General features: G+C 36.3%; 1 protein-coding gene across 3 annotated transcripts in view; it reads right to left on the bottom strand.

The window, feature by feature from the left end:
* Positions 1–9,788: 9,788 nt before the first annotated feature.
* KHDRBS3 (KH RNA binding domain containing, signal transduction associated 3) overlaps positions 9,789–22,786 on the bottom strand; it is a 102,643-nt gene continuing 89,645 nt past the window's right edge. For all 3 annotated transcript variants that reach the window (XM_075085885.1, XM_075085884.1, XM_075085886.1), the window contains 2 exons: positions 13,712–13,770; positions 9,789–10,397 (listed from right to left, as the gene is read on the bottom strand). In XM_075085885.1, coding sequence (XP_074941986.1) covers positions 10,306–10,397; positions 13,712–13,770 — 151 coding nt within the window. In that variant the 3' untranslated portion in view covers positions 9,789–10,305. The remainder of the gene's footprint in view (positions 10,398–13,711; positions 13,771–22,786) is intronic.

Below are 22,786 nucleotides of genomic sequence, written 5' to 3'. Positions count from 1 at the left end.
TAACATGACTATATATTCCCTCTTGTACAAGTCCTCTCGGCCAACATTCTAGTTAATCTTTAGATTTAAGATGCTTGCAAACAAACAAAAACCTGTAGCCATGTTTAACAAACACTGGCTCTGGAAACAAACACTGAGTATGGAAAACATACTGATAGATATATATACTAAGACATCTATGTCACAGAAATATTTGGAGCAGAAGCAACCAAAAGACAGTCCACCCTTCTTTTCTGCTTACAACTAGCAGAACATAAAACTTTTGCTGAAGGAAGGATGGAAAGAAGGACAGACAGATAGCAAGTAACAAGCACGATTACATACACATCCTCTTACCTACTCCTGCCTATTTGGAATAGCAAACCACATCTGCTCACGTTAATATGAGAGCTGTCTTCAGTGATTTCCTCCAAGCACCTGATTTTCTCAGACCCCATCAAATGCTGCTTTTTTTCAAAGTATCAACAAAGCTGGATTTGGAACAGAAATATGACTGGGATTTAACACGCTTCACTTCAGGCATCTAAGGTTTAAACATGCAAATAATTTTAATCAGCCCCATGAGTCAAGGGGGAAGAGCCAGGCGCTTTCAGAGGGTGAGTCACCTGATCTCACTGTTCTTGTGTCTCAAAAAGATGAGATACCCTTTGAGCTTGTTTCTCTTGGTTGACTATAAGGGGAGCCTGGGCAACCAGTGAAAAAATTTGTCATCTGAGTTGTACGTACATAAACCAGAACTGAAAAGTCTAACCTGTTTCTTTTCTTTAGCAAATTTTAGAGACTTCTGTTAACTTAATATGTAGACGCTGTTTTTCACAAAGCATAATTTGCAAGATAACCGCAGCAATAGACAAGATTTCTAAATGTTGCTTGCATGAGGAACAAGAGTTGCGTTGGTATGTTAGTATCAGTAAATATTGACTTAGATCGCTTTCACTGTTTGTAAAGGCAGTAAGACATGCATAACATATAAATAACACATGTAGAGAAATGGAGAATTAATCCTTGTTAATAAGAGGTATTTTGATCATCTTAGTCCTCACAGATTACCCTACTAGCCTGCAAATCAGAAAAAAGCGCTTTTCTTGTGATGGTTAGAGTTATGCAACAATCCTGGATCCACAATTTTCAAATTCAGACACAGTTATTAGATCATTCAGTCTAGTCTGCTATGTAGGAAAACCAACAGAAGCCCATTCTTCTGAATGTAGCTTGCTGCTGTAGTTAATCACTCTCATTTGAGCCTAATTTCTCATTTAAAACTGCAGGGCTTTTACACTCAGCATTAGTTCTCACTTTTTTCACTAGTAGATTAGAGTAATTTAGTACTTGTTATTTTCTCCCTGTGCAAGCAATTATAAACCACAACCAAGCTTTTAGTCTCTCACAGTAAGATAACATCTTCTGTCCTTTGCATTATTCTTCTGAAGAGCCCTTACCAAATACGTTAGATTGTGTACACATGCATATAAATATTATTCACAAGTACAGAAAGTGACCTTTCAAAGGGGTACTGATTGCAGTATTCACAAAAATTATCTGCTTATGCGTTTGAAGGATATCACCAAAAATTAATGAAGTTATTGCTACTATGTGATGGATTCCAGTGCCAGACCAGCTAGATATGGGTAGAAAGAAAATGGCAGTTATCATAGACCACGCCTATGACCTATGTTTCTCTTATCGTTCTGACCTAAGATGCATCACTTCACCTTCCTAACATCAAATGTGTCTAAGAGTGAACTCCAGGGACTAATTGTTGGAATAGACTACGCTAAAAAATGACATTTTAAAGAGTAGCAGCTGTTGCCTGGCTTCCCAAGCTAGCTCAGGGAAGATATGCTCTGGAATATGGAGGCTTTCCCCCTCCATTCCAGAATTTTAAATCCAAAATGGATTTTGGTATTTAGATTGCTTTTTAACAACCTATCATTCCTGCCCCCCCTCCCCATCCAGTTTCCTTTTGTGTCATATGCTCATTTTTTTCATTTTCTCAAATCTGTAGAGTGTAATGAAAAAGTAAATGTGACTCAATATCGCCACTGAAAAACATACCAAAAACTTTACCACAATTCCTTCTGCATTTATCCCGCAGATCTTTCAAGAGGAGTAACTGCCAGAGGATCACCTCTGCTTCCTTAATTCTGTCAGTCTTAGAGGGACTCTGTTTCTGATGTAACAATAACATAGTCTTCAAGCAAATAATGAAAAAAACACACACACTTTTGTTATTAATGCGCTGTATGAGAAAATCATCACTGGAATATTTTAAATTTCTAAGAGAATTTTCTGTTCAAACCATTTCAAGTTAAAGCCTCAAGTGCTGTAAAAAAAGTGAAACTTATGCTAAATAGAATAAGGTTCATTTTCACATGTGGATAATTCTGATTATCATCATTAGTCAGATGACTTCCAATATGCATATAGGCAGCATTCACCATAGTTTACACTTGGTCTTCTCATTTGCTTTCAAGCCTGTAATTAACTATCCTGAAGGGTCTACTGAATTTTTAAAGCAGTAAATATTTATATTGTGATACAAACATTGCAAAATGATTCAGTAAAAGCCCAGTCTGTGCATGTATGTTTAGCAATGTAATCCTGTAGCAGTCTGTTACTATTTGCAAGAGCATCTTCATCCATGGAGTTTTGAGCCGATAATTGCTTTATCGGAACAATGAATTCAGAGACAAATGTATTTTCCTTCTTTTTTTAATATATCCTTAATAAAAGTAGTGAATTATGTGAGGTTGAATATGCATATTTTCTCTAAGAAACACACAAGAAACAGCCACCTCCACATTAAGAACCCCCAACTCTTAGTAGAAGGATAAAGAAACAAGGCAATTTATCAAATGAATAAAAAGTGTTTCATATTCGTGAGATGTGTAGGGCGTCTCTCAAACAGATCAACAGCAATAGCACGTTACCCCTTACTTTTTTGACATAGAAGACAATGAGCTATTGAGTTCGTAGGTTGCTGCTTGAGTAAGCGCTTGGAGTAGTTCACTGTGTTTTGTATAACAGGGAGAAAAAACCAACAGTCTATGGGGGTCAGTAAAAAAACCAACTTCCCTTTATCTTCACAAAGGAGCCAGCATTTCACTTCAGGTGAAAAGTTTCTTTCCAGATTCTAAGTTTCATTAAGACTATAAAGAAAAGATCATTTAAGGTACGCTATACCAAATGGTTCTAGGCATAAAGAACTGGATAAGTGTTTAGCTTTGCAAAGGCAGAAACTCAGCTCCAAGGACTGATTTACATTCGATTTCTCTGAGGGTAATATGAGCGGAACCTTGTTTAGTCAGGAATTCTAGCTCAGTAGCTTTGTATCTTGAAAGAGCATGAGTCATTTTGATTACTGGGTATAAGGAATCCTGAGATTTTTTTGTGATATACCTTTATTAAATCTAGATTATTTTAATTTCACAATTTTCAAGTACACCTTTGACTGAAAAGTGGAAGTTTCCATTAAGCCTATTCCCTAATTTGCTATTTTTAGGAATGTTGACATTTCATACTTTCTTAATACTTTCCCAGAGAGGAACCTAAAAAAGAACAACACAGCAAAGCAGCTTTACTTCTGCCCTCGGCTACAGTTTCTAAGCATTTTTTAAAATCCAAGTTTGCCAGAGATGTTCTCTTGACTTGCAATCGTAGAGAAAGCCTGCCTGAAGACTAGGGTCAATGCACTGCAAACTCATTGAAGTATCTGAGGCTGCACAAACATTTATCATCTTAGCAATATGTGCTTTAACACTAAATACCTTCAATAATTTCCATTACCAAAGGGGTTTTTCTCCCCATTAAACAAATGCAGCTGTCTTCGACAAAATTGCTGAGCTTGCGAAAATAATTCTTAGCCCTTTCATCCAATTAATCTTTTCATAAACTTAAAAGATATTCCGATTCTTGGTGTGCATTTACTCAGCTGCAACAGTACTGAGGTTCTTGGACACCGGAAACCTGGAAATTATACTGTAAGTTGGGCCTTTCAGCACACAAAGACCCAACTATAATGCTAAATTAGTAAAAAAGACTGCAAAGTCCTTTGTGGAGAACTGGAAGCAAAACCACTCACGGGCAGATTTGGTCCTATTTATGAGCAATCATTATATATATATTTTAACTTCACATTTTGAACTTTAAATTATATTCAGTTCCTTTGCCCAGAAGGATGAGAAGTTCCAACTTGAAAAGTACGCCCTCCAGCATCATTTAGAAAGATGTGACCTCAAGGATAATTCTAATACATACAGTCATTGAATATTACTTCATGCATTTATTATGTACCTAAATGTGGGGACAACCCCACATCAAGGCAAACACTACCTTAAAGTCTGTGATGTAGACTGGACAACTCATTTGAAGCAGTGGGCTCATGTCCTTGCTCAAAACCTTTAAGTAAGGCAATGTCAGGTAGAACTGGTGTCACAGAACAGATCATCAGGGCTGTCTCACAGCGTAGGCTGAAGCCATCAATGCCAGCACAGGCAGGATGCACATATATACGTGGCCTCTTGAAATGAATGACAAAACTTATTCCAATGATATCCAGACCTCACTCAAAACATAATCACAAGAGATATGTAAGTGTCTACATAGTGACAATAAAAACCAGCAGAAAGGAAGCCCAGCCTTCAAAACACAGAAACAGCCAGTCCTCAAGTTTAGTGAAATCAAGCAAAGTATTTGCAAGACTAACAGCTGGGTGGTCTGCAGTGAACCCACTTTAACTGGACCCTAACAGTCCGTGTGTTAGGCCACTCAGTAATCAGACAAGATCTCAGAAAAATTACCTAATTTGCTAGATAGCTTTGATGGCCACATATTAAAATAAGTCACACTAGCAAAATATTTTAGCATTGACATCAAGAAGTTCTCTTGTTCATGACTCTGGAGTGGAAGGCTTGATACTTCACTCATTAAATAGTTCATAACACTCCTCAAATGAGATTGTGTTGGCAATCCTGATGTCGAATCCAAATTACAGCAAGTGAAATTGCGTTCTCATCTAAATTCCCCTCACAGTATCTATATACAACCTTTATACCTGGCTAGCATATAAAATGTTAGGTGCTGTTCCACATCAGAGGTTCCTGCCTGTCAGTCTGAAGGGAATCCATTACGATACATCTCGTGCGCTGATTCAAAGTTCTTTGGATTTTGCTTCTTTAAATAATCACTACTGCTTGCTGTGGAAGACATTACAGACATGCAGTTGTAGTACAGTGGAAGGTGATGGCAGGGAAAATCTTTCCAGATTGTGAGATTAACTGATAAAGTCACCTTAAATACCTGAAGGTTAAAAATAGAGACTTTTTTTTACACTGTAAAAGCTTTTTCATCTATTAAAAGCGATATCTTACTCAAGGCACTTTGACCAGTGCCAGGGTTAATAGGAAATCTTAGTTTTTTTCTATATCCCCATAAATTTCAAAGCCGTTCTTCAACAGTCAGTATATGTATTAGAAGTTATGAATATATGTTGGAGAAGAGGCATTTTGTGTGACGCTATTAAGTGATCCTGCTTATTTTCAAAACAAAATAAATGAGACAGACCCAAACTATGCTTTTCTTTGGATGAATTTGAGATTAGTGAGGGAAAATGCATCTGATGGAAACATAACTGAGGAATGGGACACTCATACTTCGCAAGCAGTGTTTAGGAAAAACCACAAGAAATTAAATTATCAGAATTTTATTTCTGTTACAAATTATCACAATCACAATTAATATAAAACAGAAAAAGCACTGAGGAAACTTGACTGTTCGATACAAGATTTACCAAGGTGTAAAAGCCTCATCCAAGACTACTACTAGAAAACCTGTGACTGTATATTAGAGAAAACATTTCTACGCATCAAACACCAAGTGAAAGAGAATAAGCAGCATAGTATAATTGACAGGGACTAAAATGCCTTCATGTTATACAAGTTTCTGAAGGAAATAGAAGTTGGAGTATCATTTCTACCCAAGTCTTATTCTGAGATCTGTTTACAATTAGCTAATAAGAAAAGCTTCAGCATAAATCACCGATCTTCATTTTAACTTATCCATGTTGTTCATACATTAGACAAGCGATTTCCAAAAGCATTTAAATTCTGGTCATGAGACGTCACACACTCTCTTAAACTTGCTGCATAAGGCTAAAAAGAATCACTAAATGGAACATGAAGCTGCATTATTGCTTTGTAACAGGAACTTAGATGAAAATTCTTTATTGAGCTCCAAATAAAACATTGTTGCATCACTAAACAATTAAGAGTTTAAATATACAATTATTTTTAAAAGTGTATAATATTATACACTTTAAGGCTTTAATACAAGAAATACAGAGCAGGGTTTTCATACTCCGTAGCCTGTCTGATTGTTGTCTAGGCACGCGGGTAAGTACAATGCTCTAAGCAGTCCATAATTAACATGGCAGAAGTTCCTGAAAAAGAGCAAAATATAATTTATTTGTATATATCCCGAGACTATCAACTATGAATTCTTTGAAGGCTGCCAGATTATAAGCAGTGAGATCAGGCAATTATGCATATAATAAACAAATGTAGATTTATGGAAACCATTTCAGAAACTGCTATCACTGAAATTCAGTGCAAATGTGATAAAAAGGTTCAATAAAGGCAAATTAATGATATGGTTAATTATAATCATTAACATTTCTTGTTTGACCAGTAAGACCCAGAAATTGACCAGCGTCAGAACACAAAATCCTACTAGAATGGATAAACACTCCTAGGTTCATTTGTCACAATGAAAGAAAGGCTGCCTTCCTCATTGATTTTTTTTTTTTTAAATTCAGGGATCTTTTTAGATTATTTTTCCCTCTCTTCAAAACCTAATGGATTTCTTTGCATAGATTACTCCAGAGGAAAAAAGAGACCCAGATATGCAATAGCAGAACACAATGCTAGTGCATGTTATTTCAGGAACTGTCAAGAGGAGTTTTGTACTGCAAATATGTAGTTTCTAAGAATATCTCATACCAGCTGTTTGAACTGGTGTAGCTCATTGTACACACGTGTAGGACATAAGAATTTAAATAACTTTTTTTTTAAGAGATATGAAAACACATTTTCTTAGGAGAAATAAGGTGTATCAATGTGGAGCACTGGAAAAAGGAAGACTTAATGGATTTAAAATTCATTCCACAATCATGCTCAATATATGCAGACTTTTTTTTTTTTTAGATGTATCAAATTTAGATCTTGCAACTCATTAAAAGAACAAATAAAATTGGACTAAAATGCTTAACCTTTCTGTCAAGGTGGGCCACAGCTACTTAACTGGGGCACCAGAGGGCCACAGACTACTCCACCTTCTCTCAGAAGCACATCTGCCACATGACAATCACTTCTGACCATAGGATGGGTGTGCTCCTAGTCACGAGGGGAACTGCCTTTTAATTTACTCCTGTCACCTGTGACATCCAGTCACATGACATCCTGTCACACACGGTCCACCCAAACAGCCTCTGAATGATTTGACAGGGACACACTGTCCCGCCCTCCTCCAAAAGGGAACCTGGCACAATTTAAGGATTTATAGGACTTTATAGGGCAGAGTAGCAGGAGAGTGGCATAAATGCGTGCTAATGCATTCTGCCTCCATACAGGCAGCACTAAGGAAAGATGTCATTAAAAAAAAGAGTTGGATAAATATTACAGAAGGTTGAAGTCACTTCCGATTCACTTATTCGTCTACTAGCCATCCCCGCTGGTAGATACTTTACTTTCAACCCATCAGGTTTCATTGTATACGGTTAATATAAAACTTCATATTTGCAACTGAAAACCTGTTATGACTTATGTAGCTCATCATATTATGTGATTTAAGATGTGAACAGAAATAGAGATTTGGCCAATTCCATTACAAATATTTTAAAAAATATTTATATACCCAGTTTTCCAACAGCCGTCCTAGCAGCTGGTATAAAATCTTTGCCCTTTGATCCCCAGAGGGCAGAAAGAGAGTCTCCTAATCTTAAAAGAGTCCTTTGCTTTAAATCTTTAAAATACTCTCAAAATTGTTCTAAAGCCATTTTGTATGTACAAGAAGTTCCTCTAGCCTTTGACAGGGAGAGGCAGTGCAACGTATGCAACATTTCAAAGTACAGAGCTCCATTTATCTAAGTGATGTCAACTAAAGCCACCGAGATTATGAGGTTAGTAGGAAGAACTACCGTTCCAAGTAGGAAATAAAGAATATATAAAGAAATATACACAGTCTGAGCACAAATACAGTTATTTCTTACTATATATATTGAATTCACCAGAAACAGTAGAGCTAGCTATTCTTCAGCTAATGTTTCTCAATGGATTTGTTCTCTCTCATTTGTGCCAAAAATCAGTCTGCTCCTTGTGCAGAAATGCTTGACTTCGAAAATCATTCCACAAAACGCTTTCTTCAGCTTTGGAAATCCATTTTAGACATGTTTGCTGACCAGATTAGAGTGTTAAGTTCCCATTTGAACACTACTAGCCTAAAATTACATTCATTTTCTTTCACCTTCCTCTGTCCAACAAAATACGTAATCGGTTTAAATGTTGTCAAAGCTACATTTACTTTTCAATAAACAAAGAGCCAGAGGACAGTGTCCACACACTGGGACAGGTTAATGTCCTGTTTAATGATAGTTTAAAACTATGACTTTTCCCCACCAGAACTGAATATAGCCAATGATTTTTGCTGGCCTCCAGCTCAGTACCTGCAATCATTACATAAATTAAAACCTTGTGTATATAAAGAATAAAGGACCTGATCGAAAGCTCCATATGCCTCTAATAATTTCACAAATGAGTAAGAGATACCTACCAAAGCATCAGAAGATTAAGGTTTTTGTTCTCTTGGCTGTCCAAGGAGGTGGGTTTCCTGACAAGAGAAAAAAAAAAAAAGATATTTTTACTAAATTTCAAAGATTTTCAAATAAAAACTATAGAAAACAATGTAAAGCAAACTATAATTAATAGAAACTTAATGATTAACAAAAAGCTTTAGATAACATTTGTAATGTTTAAGTTACTAGAATTTATGGAAAAATAATATATTACAAACTATTGGTTATGAGGTTTTACCGTTGTTTAATAGGGCATAGTTTGTCCAAATTTAACTAGCTAAGCTAAGGCTTTTTAGATTACTAACACAAATTAAACGTTTTAAAATGAGAATTTAGGTGTCCTTAAAGTCTTTCCTACATTCTAAAATGAAACTTTCTAAGTTGTAGCCTCCCTGTTTTATTGGTTATATTAAGATAAATTGAGATTAAAATCTTATTTGATTTATTTACCTTTGCAAATGAAGACCGTTTTAAGGGTTACACATCCTCTGCCTCTGACGAAAGCGACCTCAATTAGTCAAGTCAGAAAGTCTTTAAAAGCTTTGTGTTTATTGCTTCCAGCACGGAGCGAGGTGGTCATTAACGTACCAAAATTCTCATAAAAATTCCAAAGTTGCACTAGTGAAAAAATGCTCAACAAGATGAAAACTAGTCACATCTTTTTCAGAAAATTCATTAGCTATTTTAAACCATTTTTAACAAAAATATTTTGATTTAATGTGGCACTCAAGCAGATCCATACCATTTGGATACTTTAAACAGCATTTATATCTACTGTGAATATATATATACATTTAGGTTTATACCATTTTTTAAAGAAGTTGCGCAATGTTTAATATGAGCCTTTTATGCTGATCACTGTTAAACGTATTTCTCCCTGTTTACTACTATTTATGAAGTTTTATTATAAGATAAAGCATAAAATTAATCTCACACACACTGATTTTCTTTCAAAAGTTTATTTAGTATCAAGCAAGGGTAAAACTTTGCTTAACACTACAGAACATTTCAAGACTTGAGTTACAAAATACCACATTATTTGCATTTGTAATTTGCTTCCCTTTTTACGCATGTTTGCAAAGAGAAAAACTAGCAAATGGCTGAAAATAAAAACTAAAAACTAAATCCTTGAAAACCTTTAAAATAAAAGGTTACGCTTACGTTAAAAGAATGGACTAACATATTTAGTAAACCTATTTTCTGTTTAACACTAGTTAATCAAAGGTTATTTTTTTTGATCACCTATTTTTTCAAATACAGTTTGGAAAAAACAAAGTTCCTTGTTTTACATATCTTTATGTCCAGGTTGTTCTTTCAACAAAATATTTTAAGTTCAGTCCATCCATTCAGATTTTTAAGCGCTTTGATTTAATAAAAAGGGATTGTTCATAGAAAAAATTACTTTGAACAGTATACAGGACTGGTGGAGATTGGATATTTCACAACATCAGACAGTACAATCAGTATCTGGCATATGGCTGGTCTCTGTAGACTCCTTTTGTTGTCCTTGCAGAAGGTGCCTTGTGTCTTGAGTTGGTCCATTCTTCTTGCCCTACAAGAAGGGAAAATATAGTTAGACTCCTTCCAATGTTCTCGGATGCTGTAGTAATTTTTTTTCCTATTTAACTGTGAATTAGATAGTGACATTTTATTTACTGAAACCAAGGTATATAAAGTGAGGTCTAACACTTGAACCAAAAAAACTGGGTAGAACACATCTACATGAGCTACGCCACAATGCTTCTTCAGTGCATAACAGCAGGGAATGTGACAGGCTAATGGCCTGTACTTAGGGCTCTGGCATTCGGCTGGACCTGCTTGTTGCAGATACACAGAAATGCCAGCTATAGCGGCAGACCTACAAATAATTATGCTAGGATGAAATGAATGGAGGATATGAATTATGTATAAGCAAATAAGCTACCCTCAGAAATAAGTTTCTTTGCGTCAGTACTAATTTAGGCGTAATTCAAATATGCAGTCCAATAGTGAAAAGTCTCAAGTATCACTGCAAACACCTGTGGCTTCTAATAATCTAGGGGCAATATTTGACTTCAGTGTAAACATACACTTCCAAAAAGTGCAAGAAATAGGAAGGCAGATTATAACAAAATTGGAAGGGCAAGGAAGATTGCTTGTTTGAATTTTGACAACAAAAGTTTGTGAAAAGCTTGTGTTATATTTAATGCTTCATAACCTGACCACATTTTAGCAGTAATAAATATTAACAAAAATTAGCAAAGTATTGTCTTAAATGAGATTCAGACCTACTGTGCCATGCATATATAACAGAAGACACAGGACCAAATGCAGGGTACAGTGAAACAGTACTTAGCTACACTTTAATCAAGGAAACGAATACGAGTAGTGCCCCTGAGGGGAAAAACGAAAACACACAAAAGGCAAACACACCTGAAAATAGCGTTTGTGCTTCTACATCTACTTTTGGAGAACTGCCCTGCCCTAAGCAGACAGGTGTCCAAGTAAACCCAACACAATCCGGAAACTAAGGGTAGAATCCAAATGACTAGTTATGGTAACCTAGAATGTAGGCATCACTTTATCTGTCTTTATAGTAAATTGAAAAAAAAAAAAAAACAGTCAACAGTCAAAGAACCCCTGTACTACTGTAAATGGTAAGGTAACTTCCTCAGACAGTAGATATCTGAAACTAGGTGACAAGAATCCCGTAAGTCAAGGGTCCAATTTCACAGTCTCTTCAGTGAAGTCTCATTTTAGCTACTTTATTCTTAAAAACGTAGGTGGTGGCCTGCAGAGCCAAGGTTATATATCACACCTAGGTGGTCAGAACATTTGCCTGGGAGGTAGAAGGAACAAGTTCAGGTTTGGTTTAAGGCTAAAAGAATTAAATTTGTACCTCAGGCAAGTTCCACAGGAATCTAATAACAGAATAACATACATAAGAAGTGCTGCTTCATCACACAGAAAGCAAGGCTTATATTAAGCAAGGAAAAGAACCCTAGCCTAACAGTAAAGGCACTTGGCTGAGGAACAAGAATTAAAAATATCCTAGCTTTTAAGAACCACTGCAAGGAATTGTTTCAAAGGGAAAAAGCAGTCTTCATTACAGTTTAAGGGTAATACTTGCTTCTTTTCAAGCAACTGGTCAAATGAGTAGGGTAAAGAGTCAGCTTGCTTTTTATCAGTTTTCATTTTGGTGCCATTCATGGCTCTGAACCCTAAAAATACTGATATTCTTCCTACATCCTCTGGATTGGCACCTGAGCTTCTCCGAAGAGGAAAAGTCCAGGTACCTCCCGGAAAACTGTGTTTCCTCCTGGCCAGCACTAGGCAACTACCTCCTCACTATGCAGTCTTATGAATTTTAGTCCAAGGCACCTAATGTTCTTTACATGCTGTAAGGATGATTATTAGTATCTAACTCTGCATTTAAGGATGGACTTGAGGATCAGCTAGTTAAGAAATAAAGTGTATAACTATTTGTATGCGCAAGAACTTCAGCGGCTGTAACCCATAATCATTCTTCAAGGTATTTATAGTTTTCCTCTCAACTTGAGTAAATACATCACTTAATATTCTGAGTGGCTGTGCTTTGATAAATAGAAAACCAATTTTAAATGCAAAAGCAATGAAAAAATCCATATTTTGTACCTTAAATATTGCAATCCACATTTTTCCCCAATCAGTCAACTCTATCTACATTAAGAAGTTTCATACATTTTTTGCCCCCGTCATTTGCATTCATAAAATAGTTTTAGAAATATCAGGCTTATAATGGCAAACAGCTTATTTCAATGCTGAAATAAAGATTTAAGCTATATATCTATCAAGACGAATTGAAAGTGCTGGGGGACAGAGGAATTTCAAGTGACTTCTTTAGATGAACTGACTTTCCCCTTAAGCAAAATAATTAGTTTAAGCAGATGACATTGAGCAAACTTCTGTATTAGGTGCATTTATCACAACAACTTAGTTGAGATCATTTTAGTTCTCAGCAGAAAGCACTTCCAAACGGAGTTCAAGAAATACACCACGGAAAATTTTAAGTAGAACACTAAAATCACTGAAGCATCCACTACCCAGAATCAGAACTCTTTTACACTAGTTACTAACAATCCTCAAATGTTTGAGATTTGAGTGATCTAGATTATATTTCTCTGATCTCTAGCCAGAGATTTAGCATTTATCCCTTAAGCAAAGATGCCTTTTAACATGCTTTATGCTTCTAATCCATAACAGATTTAACTAAATCTGTCACTACCACGCTTCTAGCTTAAAAAAAGTGATCTTTACCACTAGCATGTTTGCTTCATTACACATTGTTTTGTCTCCATATGAGCAACCCACCACCCTCACATCTATTAGCTACCTAAAGTACTTTAATAAACTTTACATAATGACTCCCTGCTTGATTTCACAAGACAGATGCGTGAAAATGAGCTAATACAAAAAGATCATACACATCTAAAATGCATTCAGTTAGGCCCTGATTCAGCTGAGAACTTCAGCATATTCTTACCTTGTACCAAGTTTCAATGCCAGCTGTGCCACACTAGAGGGATTTGCTTTCAGCTGCTAACAGCTCCTGGAAAAGGTCCTAACCCCCCATTTTTTTTTCTTAAATCTCTTTGAATGTGATGTGAAAATGCTAGCTGCAATGTGATTTAGATTTTCTTTTTCACATGACTATGTCAGCTAACAGACCACAGAAGCCTCCTTCGGTATTTTTCTCAATAACCACATGAGGAGCTCTGTGACAGTGCAGGAATCCCTGAACAGCTGTTATCCACTGTAGAACTGAAGCTTGCCTTACGGAAATTCTTTTTTGATTATGTTTTTTCAAAAGTCTACTGCTGTAGTCATTCAGCTCATAAAGCTACTCACCGTAAGAGTCATACGTTTCTTCACTCAGTCCGTGGCCATAGTCATAATAATCCGCCCCACTGTACAGGAGGAGGGAAGTAGGAACAAGAAAGAGAAGAAGAAACAAAGCAGTTATGTTTTAAGAAGCAATTATTATCTTTACACAGTCTATCTTTGAAAAGAAGAAAGCTTGAAGGATGTAGACATGCCCTAAGGTAAGAGAGGTAAGCATTCATGTGACACAAAGACAGCTTTGGTCTTGTTTGTTCATTAAGAAGTAGAGAAAATAAACCTTATTTACTTCTATTTAGGATTTTTTTTTCATCACTGAGCATCTTCTCCACAGCGTTAAATGTAGATGTGGGAATTTTATATTTATAATTATACTTATAGATGGGAAGGTTGAAAATCCTCAGTTCCAATGAAAGAAGAGTAGGTGGTGTAGGTACTGAACCCAATTCTTTGTCTTATAAATTTATTTTCATTACCTATTGTTGCCCAGTATTTTGTCTTTGCATCATTAAATTCACTGATAAAAATGCGATGAAGGACAAGCAACTTGCTGATCAGAGAGTTAAACAGTTTCTGTACGTGTACAGGTTCCAGTGTCCTCAAAACAAGATAAATGTACACATATGCAGATGCTATCATCTTCATAGGCAGACAAGAAACAACAGGAACTTCAAAGTTAAAAGCAGAAATCCACAGTCATTAGGATTCAAAAGTATGTATTAATACCAGAACCATGACCTGAACCAGTCTTCCACTTCATAATGGCATTTCTACTTGTATTAAGACCTCTGAATGGAAACTGAAGGACAAGCCTTAGCACATACTACTTTTCCATCATGCTTTCATATCTCATTTAAGTATAGCTATGTATAGTCTCTAACATAATTGTCTTGTGCTATAATTGTGCACAAGTCTATTAGACATGTTTGTAGGACGTCAAAACCAAGTCTCTTAATTGTTTCATGCCTTTTCTTTCTAACAACAGCCAGACCCAGGGCTGGCGATATCTGGAAAACCCTCTAGGAACTGATGTTACCAAGTCATTACCTCCTGAGTGAGAAAGAAATCACGGTAATATATGATCGCTAGCAAGTAATTACTGATATTGACAAAATGTTTCTAACATTAGATTGACCACTAACAAAATAAAAACCAGAGAGAAAAGGCAATTTATAGCCTTAACATGCATTAGCAGGTAAAGCATTTATATAAAACAAATAATACATCACAATCACTTCTAAACTGATGCAAGACAAAGATCATTTGCTGTGTTTGGGTTGTTTGTGTTTTAGTGGTGGTGTTTTTTTTTTTTCTTCCTTGGTGTGTGTGTGTTTTTAACTAAAAAGTTTTAAATACCACAAAATAATCCAGGCCAGAAGTAATACAGTTCTGGGGTGTGCAAATTCCCACTAAAAAGTGTGGATGAGTATCTGTTATTGCTAGTGTAACGCTTACTAAACAAAAACTTAACCAGAATGCACTATGAAGACCCACAAAAAAGTATCTGTCAACCTAAATGTTACCTATCATTTGCCAGTCCATGTGATGAGCACCCCAGAATAACAAGGGCAAAGTTTGAAGCATAAGAAATAACATCATTTTGCCCTGCAGCAGCCAGTGATAACACAGTCTTTATTCTGACAACCAACTTAAAACTGACATTCAACTACCCTTCCACACGCTACTTGATTATTTATTTTAAGGCTGTCATCAAGTTTAGAAGCCTATAGCAGCTGAGCCCTATCCCCATATCTGTCAATCCTGTCAGAATGACTTTTAGAGGGTTTCATTTCATAGACCTAAAATATCTATGAAACAAAAAAAAAAAGAGTCTCATTTTACAGCATATAAACTGCAAAATGAATAAACATCAGAAAGGAAAAATCTTCTACTTATACTGAAAGTATATCATGACCCATCAAAATTAATAACCTTTCCAAAAAGTACAATTTATAATGTGAAGGAATGCTGCCTAGTGCAATTCAATTCTCTCTACTCCGAGCACCTTCACTTGTACTCTATGAACAATAGAATACAACGCGCTCTCAGTTCAACTGCATGCTAAACAAATGCAAAACTTCAGATACGACAACTTAAAGACTAACCCAAAGAAAAGGGTACATTCAGGCAGCTGTAAAGAGTTCTGGGTAAAAAAGAAAACATTAAAAAGATTATTTTTGTTTCACCTGTATCAGTCTGAATAGCCCATGGAGTTCACAGCCAAAACCAAGATACCTAAGGGTTTTTGGGAAAGAATTACAGAAAAATCTAGTACTGTATATGAAGTTACCGCTTACAGAACTGTATTTTCTTCGAGGCAATCACCTGCTAACAGGAAACCTCGTAAAAGGAACCTGCAATATCAAACTTCTTTGTAAATGGTATATCTGAACTCATTAACTGAGATAGTGGAGGTCCATTCTGTTGTGAGGAATTTAGTAGCTATATTAAATAATTCTTCCTCTGGACAGAAGGTACAATGTCAATTTTTGTTTAAAAAGCATCCTTGACTTTTGTACTTTTTTATATATGTTCTCTGGCAACTTAGCATTCTGACTGAAGGCTACTCAAACTCTGCATTTCCCTTTAATGGATTTATTCTGGAAGGGAAACCCTTATCTTCCTATTCCTTTCATTTCCTCCTGTAGAAAGAACAGAAACATAAAACAGGTTAATTTTGCTTTTTACCTCATGTGCCTCCCTCCTTTCAGCACAAGGTTAAAAAAAAAAACGTACAATGGATTCCTTCCTTCTTAACCCTGCAAGACTAAACCTTAAATCTGCTTTGAGTACTTATGTTTTAAGATGTGAAATGTCTTCTTGAGGCCATTTTCTTCAATTTTCTGAATTTTTCCTTTCTTCTCCAGTTGTCTGCAAGTAGTTTCTCCCTAGCAGCAGATGGGGGCAGTACCTGAAAATTCTGTGGTGTCTACTTTGTAGATGGGTAACGGCCTTACACGGTGTAGTCAGGCGAGTTTTCAAGCATTTTCCTACCATCAAGTAAACAGAAGTAGTGCAATCAACACTGGAGTATCAGCTGTGAATCAGATCTTTTCTACATATAGAAACCTATATACATCTCCTCATATTTATATATGACACATATATATATCTACTCATAGAAAAGAGAAGAGGAGGCTGAGGGGAGACCTTATTGCTCTCTACAACTACCTGAAAGGAAGTTGTAGTGAGGTGGGTGTTGGTCTCTTCTCCCAGGTCACTAGCAATAGGATGACAGGAAACAGCTTCAAGCTGCATCAGGGGAGGTTTAGATTGGGTATTAGGAAAAATTTCTTCATTGACAGAGTGGTCAGGCATTGGCACAGGCTGCCCAGAGAGGTGGGGAGTCACCATCCCTGGGGGTGTTCAAAAACGTGTAGACGTGGCACTTCAGGGCATGGTTTAGGAGACATGGTAGCGTTGGGTAGATGGTTGGACTTGATGATCCTAGAGGTCTTTTCCAACCTTAATGATTCTATGATTCTATATTTAACTTCTTTTGTATTCCCATTCCCGCACAATGTCTTTAGGTTGACAAGAGAGAAGACAGATGGCAAAAAAACCACCCCAATTATTTTCCATTTCAGCATAAAAACTTGGAATCACCTAATGGTATGGAAGGATCAGAAAACAACAATTATACTTAAGAAGTATGCCACTTCTGATTGCTGAGGGCTGGGCATTAATCCTACAATGCTTAGAGGAAGTGTGAAGTGAGACTTAAGTAGTTTAAATAAGGCCAGGGGGAAATGCCTGTTTCCTCTGTTCAAGAAACAGCCTGAGACAGAGAAGAGCAGCCTCAGATTTTAGCACTGCATCACTGATGAAGTAAAGCCTTAGAGGAGCTTTTTTTATCTAGTAAAAAAAGAGGACTAGTAAGCTTCCTTCCATTTTTCTAGAACCACAATGCTGCGAGTAGTGTCTTAAAATACTTTAATTTGGAGGTATTCAATGTGAGTCTTCAAAGGTCTTGTGAAATATGACCTGAATTTCTCAGGCTTTTCTGCTAAGCTGATTGTTTCTGAAAATATCTTGATGAACCTTAATAGAAGAACAAATCTTTATAAAAAAACATATAGCAGTAACTGCTCTTGACATAATGATTAAGTCTTAAGGAATTCTTACCTTCTATACTATATTAACTACTAGCTTATTCTGTCTAGAGTTGTTAGAATATCCTCTTGGGACAGGTATCAACAGAATGGTAGAGCTGCAGTCTAACACCCACGAGGATATCAGAATGGGTCATTATGCTACTTCTGGGACACTGCCTAGGACAGGCATGTCAACCACACAGTGGTTGTATTTCCAAAAAAATGCATGAAGGTAGTCAAAATACATTGTGATTAATGAATGTGATTGCCACAGCTTCTTAGATTTGATACAGGTATATTTCAGAATCAGCATTATGCCATTTCTATGTTTGAAACAAAAGCAGTATGGCAGGGAGCCTGATTGCTATGGGGAGAGTAGAAGGCCTCTGATTAGAAGCTTCTCATTTACTGGAAAAGCCCACACTTAAGCACTGACAAGGCTGGCTACCAGGTTTTAAGCACTGAGTAAACTGAAACTTTCTTCCTCTTCAGTGATGAAAAACAGTTTTTGCAACCAGTTTGGCTTCTCATAATGCTTACTAGGGAAAAATGGAAAAAAAAAATTCTACTTTTTCCTTTGCACATTGGTATCACAAGTAACTTTGGGACTGATCCCTTCAGACAGAAGCCAGGGCAGTTTCAGAAAGTGACCAGAAAAACCTCTGAAACACAAAGGGTTCCTTTTCTGCTAAAAGTAGCTCCACGTGTGTCACCTTTGTCCTTCCACACAGAGGTCATACGGAACAGCAAGCTAGAAAGAACAAACAAGGGTCTCTCTAGCAAGACGTCTTTCTTATATGATAGTTCCTGACTGACAGGATCACATTGAAACAGAACTTTTCCACAGATTCCTACCAGATCTTCACACTCAGCTGCTTCTTATACCAAAAAGCATCTGTCAACAGTAAACAGGAAGAAGAGTGTCCCAAATGTTATTGTCAAGACAACAATCACTGTAGTGAAGCTTCTTGTATCTCCATAATCAGCTGGAACATTGAGAGGAGTATCTGTCCTTAATGCTTCTGTGGATCACTAGAACACCACATTCTGCAACCCAGCTTACAGCAGCGTAGCATAAAACCAGGATATCAAGAGGAGATCCACATCTTTTCTTGCATCTTGCAGATGGATTTTTATTTAATGCCCAGTTCTGCCACTTCTTAGCAGAAGTTTCTTTGGTACATACTCTCATCCCTGCATCTCAGTTTATGTCTAGAAAGCAGATAATGATCTCGGAAAGCAACTGAGACCTGTAAGTGAAAGCTTTATAAAATATAGAAAAATGATGCAATCTTCCTTAAATTATATCCTATTGTACTCTCATATGGATAATACAAATAGCAAATCTATTTCCTATAATCCTAAAAGATGACCAGAGTGCCCCCTCAAGGATTCCCTTAGCTATCACTATTTAAAAATTACTTTTGGATGGCAGAAATTGTAATAAATTTCACTTCTGCAGAACAATGAAATGCCCTCAGAGGCATCTGCATTCTGGTGCTACCTACCAGGCACAGAACTGTGCCTGTCTATATATTTCTGGCAGAACTCTACACAGGTCCCTAAAGCTAACAGTTTTACCATCTGAAATGTCCAGTTATTGCTGTCTGTGGAAACAGACGTTTTCCCCCCACTCCACTCATGTCCCATCTCTCAAAACAGGAAAGGTAAATGGCACGTAGCAGAGGTGACTGAAGCACACAGTACACATAAGGCTTCCTTTCAGGAACAGCAGCAGCAGGGACCGACAGCTTTACCTTGAAACTACAAATAGAATACAGCAACAATCAATTCTTAAACATGAGAAACGCTAAATGAAATGTCAAAAATTTGCTACATCAAACAAGAATGCACCAGCAGAAAAGCTAAAAATTCAGGCTGCGTAAATATCAGTATTTTGGTTTGGCCTGTGAATTAGAACCATCCCATCCTCACATCACATTTGTGTGGTTTGCAAAGTGGATTGGGGTTAGCGAACTAGACTGGTGCCAGAGGAAACTAAACTGGAAGCCTTAAACTATCCAGGTATGTAACAAATGTGTTCCAGCTGCTAAATGGAGAACAGACATGTGAACCAACGTGAACATTAACATTGGAAAAAGATGCGTCTTTTTCCCTCTGAACAGTCAAGACTACTCAGGACAGTGGAAACAGCAGAGAATTATGAAGATCTGACAGGTATCAGTCAGAATCTTTACACTATCCATTATAATACTGCAAGGAGTTGTGGGTATTATTCTATCCAATTCTTGGTTATCCCTCTTAAGTGCTGCATAAGATGTTAGAGACCCAAGACTTTGTTATTTGTCACAGATTGGAGTACAAGACTATGGCCTCTAATCCATCATCATCCACAAAAACTGTACAGACGGTGTGTCACCATCCTGTCACTAGTAATACTGCTCAGTAAGATATACATCATACTGTCTTGTCTTCCTAATTTATTGAAGGAGTAGCACAACTTACATCAGTTTCCTATAAATTTGCTACCCTTACTCATCAGTTGAAATTGAAGAGCATTTGAGAGAAAAAGTATCATTCCATCGCAGTTCTGTATGTTTAGAATTCAAAAATAATAAAAATAATAATAATACCATCAATGAATGTATTTGGTTAAAGAGATTATATTTAGTTGTTTTCAGAGATGCATAATTATAAGAATCTGACAGATCTTAAAAGCAATATATTCATGTTTGAGATCTTTCCAGTGCTTCTCTAACGCCCCTTACACAGGCAGGGTTCAAGCCTTGCCTCTCCAAGTACAAGGCAGACTTCTTCCTCTTGTGTTAAAGAAAATTCAGTCCACTTAACTGCTGAGACTTGTTTGCTGGGCTTATGTGGGCTCTACTGCTTTTACCAGCATGTATGTTCCAAGCACATTGCACCTGACATTTACACCACAATAAACCTCAAATTCTGATGGTTACTAAAAGGTATTTTTCATCATCTGTCAACCGAATGATACAAAAATTGTGCTTAAAAGTACAATTTACACTCCCAGTATTTCCTCTAAAATAAAATACAAGCAGGAGAAACAAATAAGACCAATTTAAGTTTTCTTGCAACCATCTCCCCTTTATAAAGTTGCCCAGCTAAACAGATATTTCTTCACCAATAGAAAGCAGCAAGGTTTTTCTTGAAAGCAAACCAAATACTACAGGATAGTCTAAGAGAAAGAACTGCAATTTTTAATTACTGCTAGTAAGCAGACATAGTATGTTGACTGTCAACTAGCAAAATAGTGTCAAAACTTCATCTACAAAAATGTGTTCTGTGACAAAAATCTGTTCTATACTGATGAAGCCTGGTACCTCATGCCTCTCTCCTTCAACCAATAGACAGTGGCTTCCAAGAAAGTGTGAGTTGCCAGTGAAGTTCCTTCTCCGACCCATACTGGGGAAATGAAATCTTGCTTATATATATATTCTTCACTGTCTGCTGCAAGTGTGAATTTATGATGTCCTTTATTCACAGAGAGACTACGTGGTCTCTTCTCGCTTATCGTGGTGCCTCTTAATGAAACTGGTAGAAAGTTTATTATCTAAGACATTTGAAAAGTTATTTCTAAATGAATAATAACTTAAATTTGTAAGATTTGGAAGCCTGATTATCCAAGTTCTGTCTCCAAAGACAATATACCTAGCAGCACCGCTGTAGCGTCCTGCTGAGGCCTAGCAACTGGATACTCTCCTTCCTTTATTACCTCCATCACCCAAGCTTAAAGTACCTTTTTTTTAAAAAAAAAAAACAAACCAAAACAAAATCAAACTGTAATTAAATTGAAGCCCTCATATAACCAAGATATTTTTAAACCATGACTAATTGTGCAAGTTACCATTAATAACTACAATATAGCATTTAATATTTTAAAAATATTCAACGTTCATGAGTTCTTCTTTCTATTAAGGACTTCATAAAAGATCTTATTTGACCTATCCATTTCTCACATTTTCACCTCTGTAATCAGTCAAGGAAAAAATCCTAAATCCTACCAAATACTCATCCTTGTATAAATATATTATGGTCATTCAAGCACCCAGTTTAAGATGCTGTACAGTCACCTAAGTGAAATTAAACCAATCATGCAAAATGAATAAACTTATTTTATTAAATAATTCCTCTTTTGGATTCCCCAGATATTAAAAATTTCATGTTACTACATTTTGCACTACTATAACACCTCTAAGTTTTCTCCAACAGGTCTCTAAATTTATTTTTAAATGCATTTTTACTTGTGTTCTGAATACTGAGGCATAGTCATAGATAAGTTAAATCGCAAAGCCATGAAGAAAACGAAAATTATTTTTTGTATCTAAAAAACATTTTACTAAGTATAATTAGTAAAAAATTAAAAGTAATGCTAATATTTCTTAAATAGGGAAGTAATCTACTAATGTCAACATGATGAGGATTGTGAAAACCTTTTCCAGTTTTATGAGCGCAGCATGTGATATACTTGTGTTAAGATTAATTTTTCCTTTAAAGATAAGCTTTTTCCATCATTACACTTGAATTGCCTTAGTCTTATTCATGATTTCAGACAGATTTCTGTAAACCAATTAAAAAAAAAAATAATCAAGGATGTATGCTAGACTCGCAAATAAAACTATCTGTGCTATTGATGCACTCCTGGGTATTTTACCTTGTCACATTTTAACAGGTAATGAAAAAACCCCTAAACCTGAAGAACAAGATCTGAAAAAGTGCAGAAAACAATCTCTTCCAATAATATGAGAGTAAAAATTAAGCAGGAAACCACATGGCAGGATTTTCAGTTAAAAGATACATTAGCTTGTTTATGCTAATGCTTTTGAGACTTCATTTGTGCGGAATTATAACCTCCAATATGCTCGGACATACCAGGTGTTCGTAAGCAAGAACAATTGCAAAATACAAGCTATTTGCACTATCCCCAGAAATCAAACTGCTGTGGATTGATTTGATTTACGAGTCGTCATGAAATACAAACAGCTACTAGCATTGAAATCCA

Source organism: Phalacrocorax aristotelis, chromosome 2, assembly GCF_949628215.1.
Source record: "Phalacrocorax aristotelis chromosome 2, bGulAri2.1, whole genome shotgun sequence".
Taxonomy (NCBI): Eukaryota; Metazoa; Chordata; class Aves; order Suliformes; family Phalacrocoracidae; genus Phalacrocorax; species Phalacrocorax aristotelis.
Note: the sequence above shows the minus strand (reverse complement) of the source record. Positions and strands in the feature narration are given on the sequence as shown.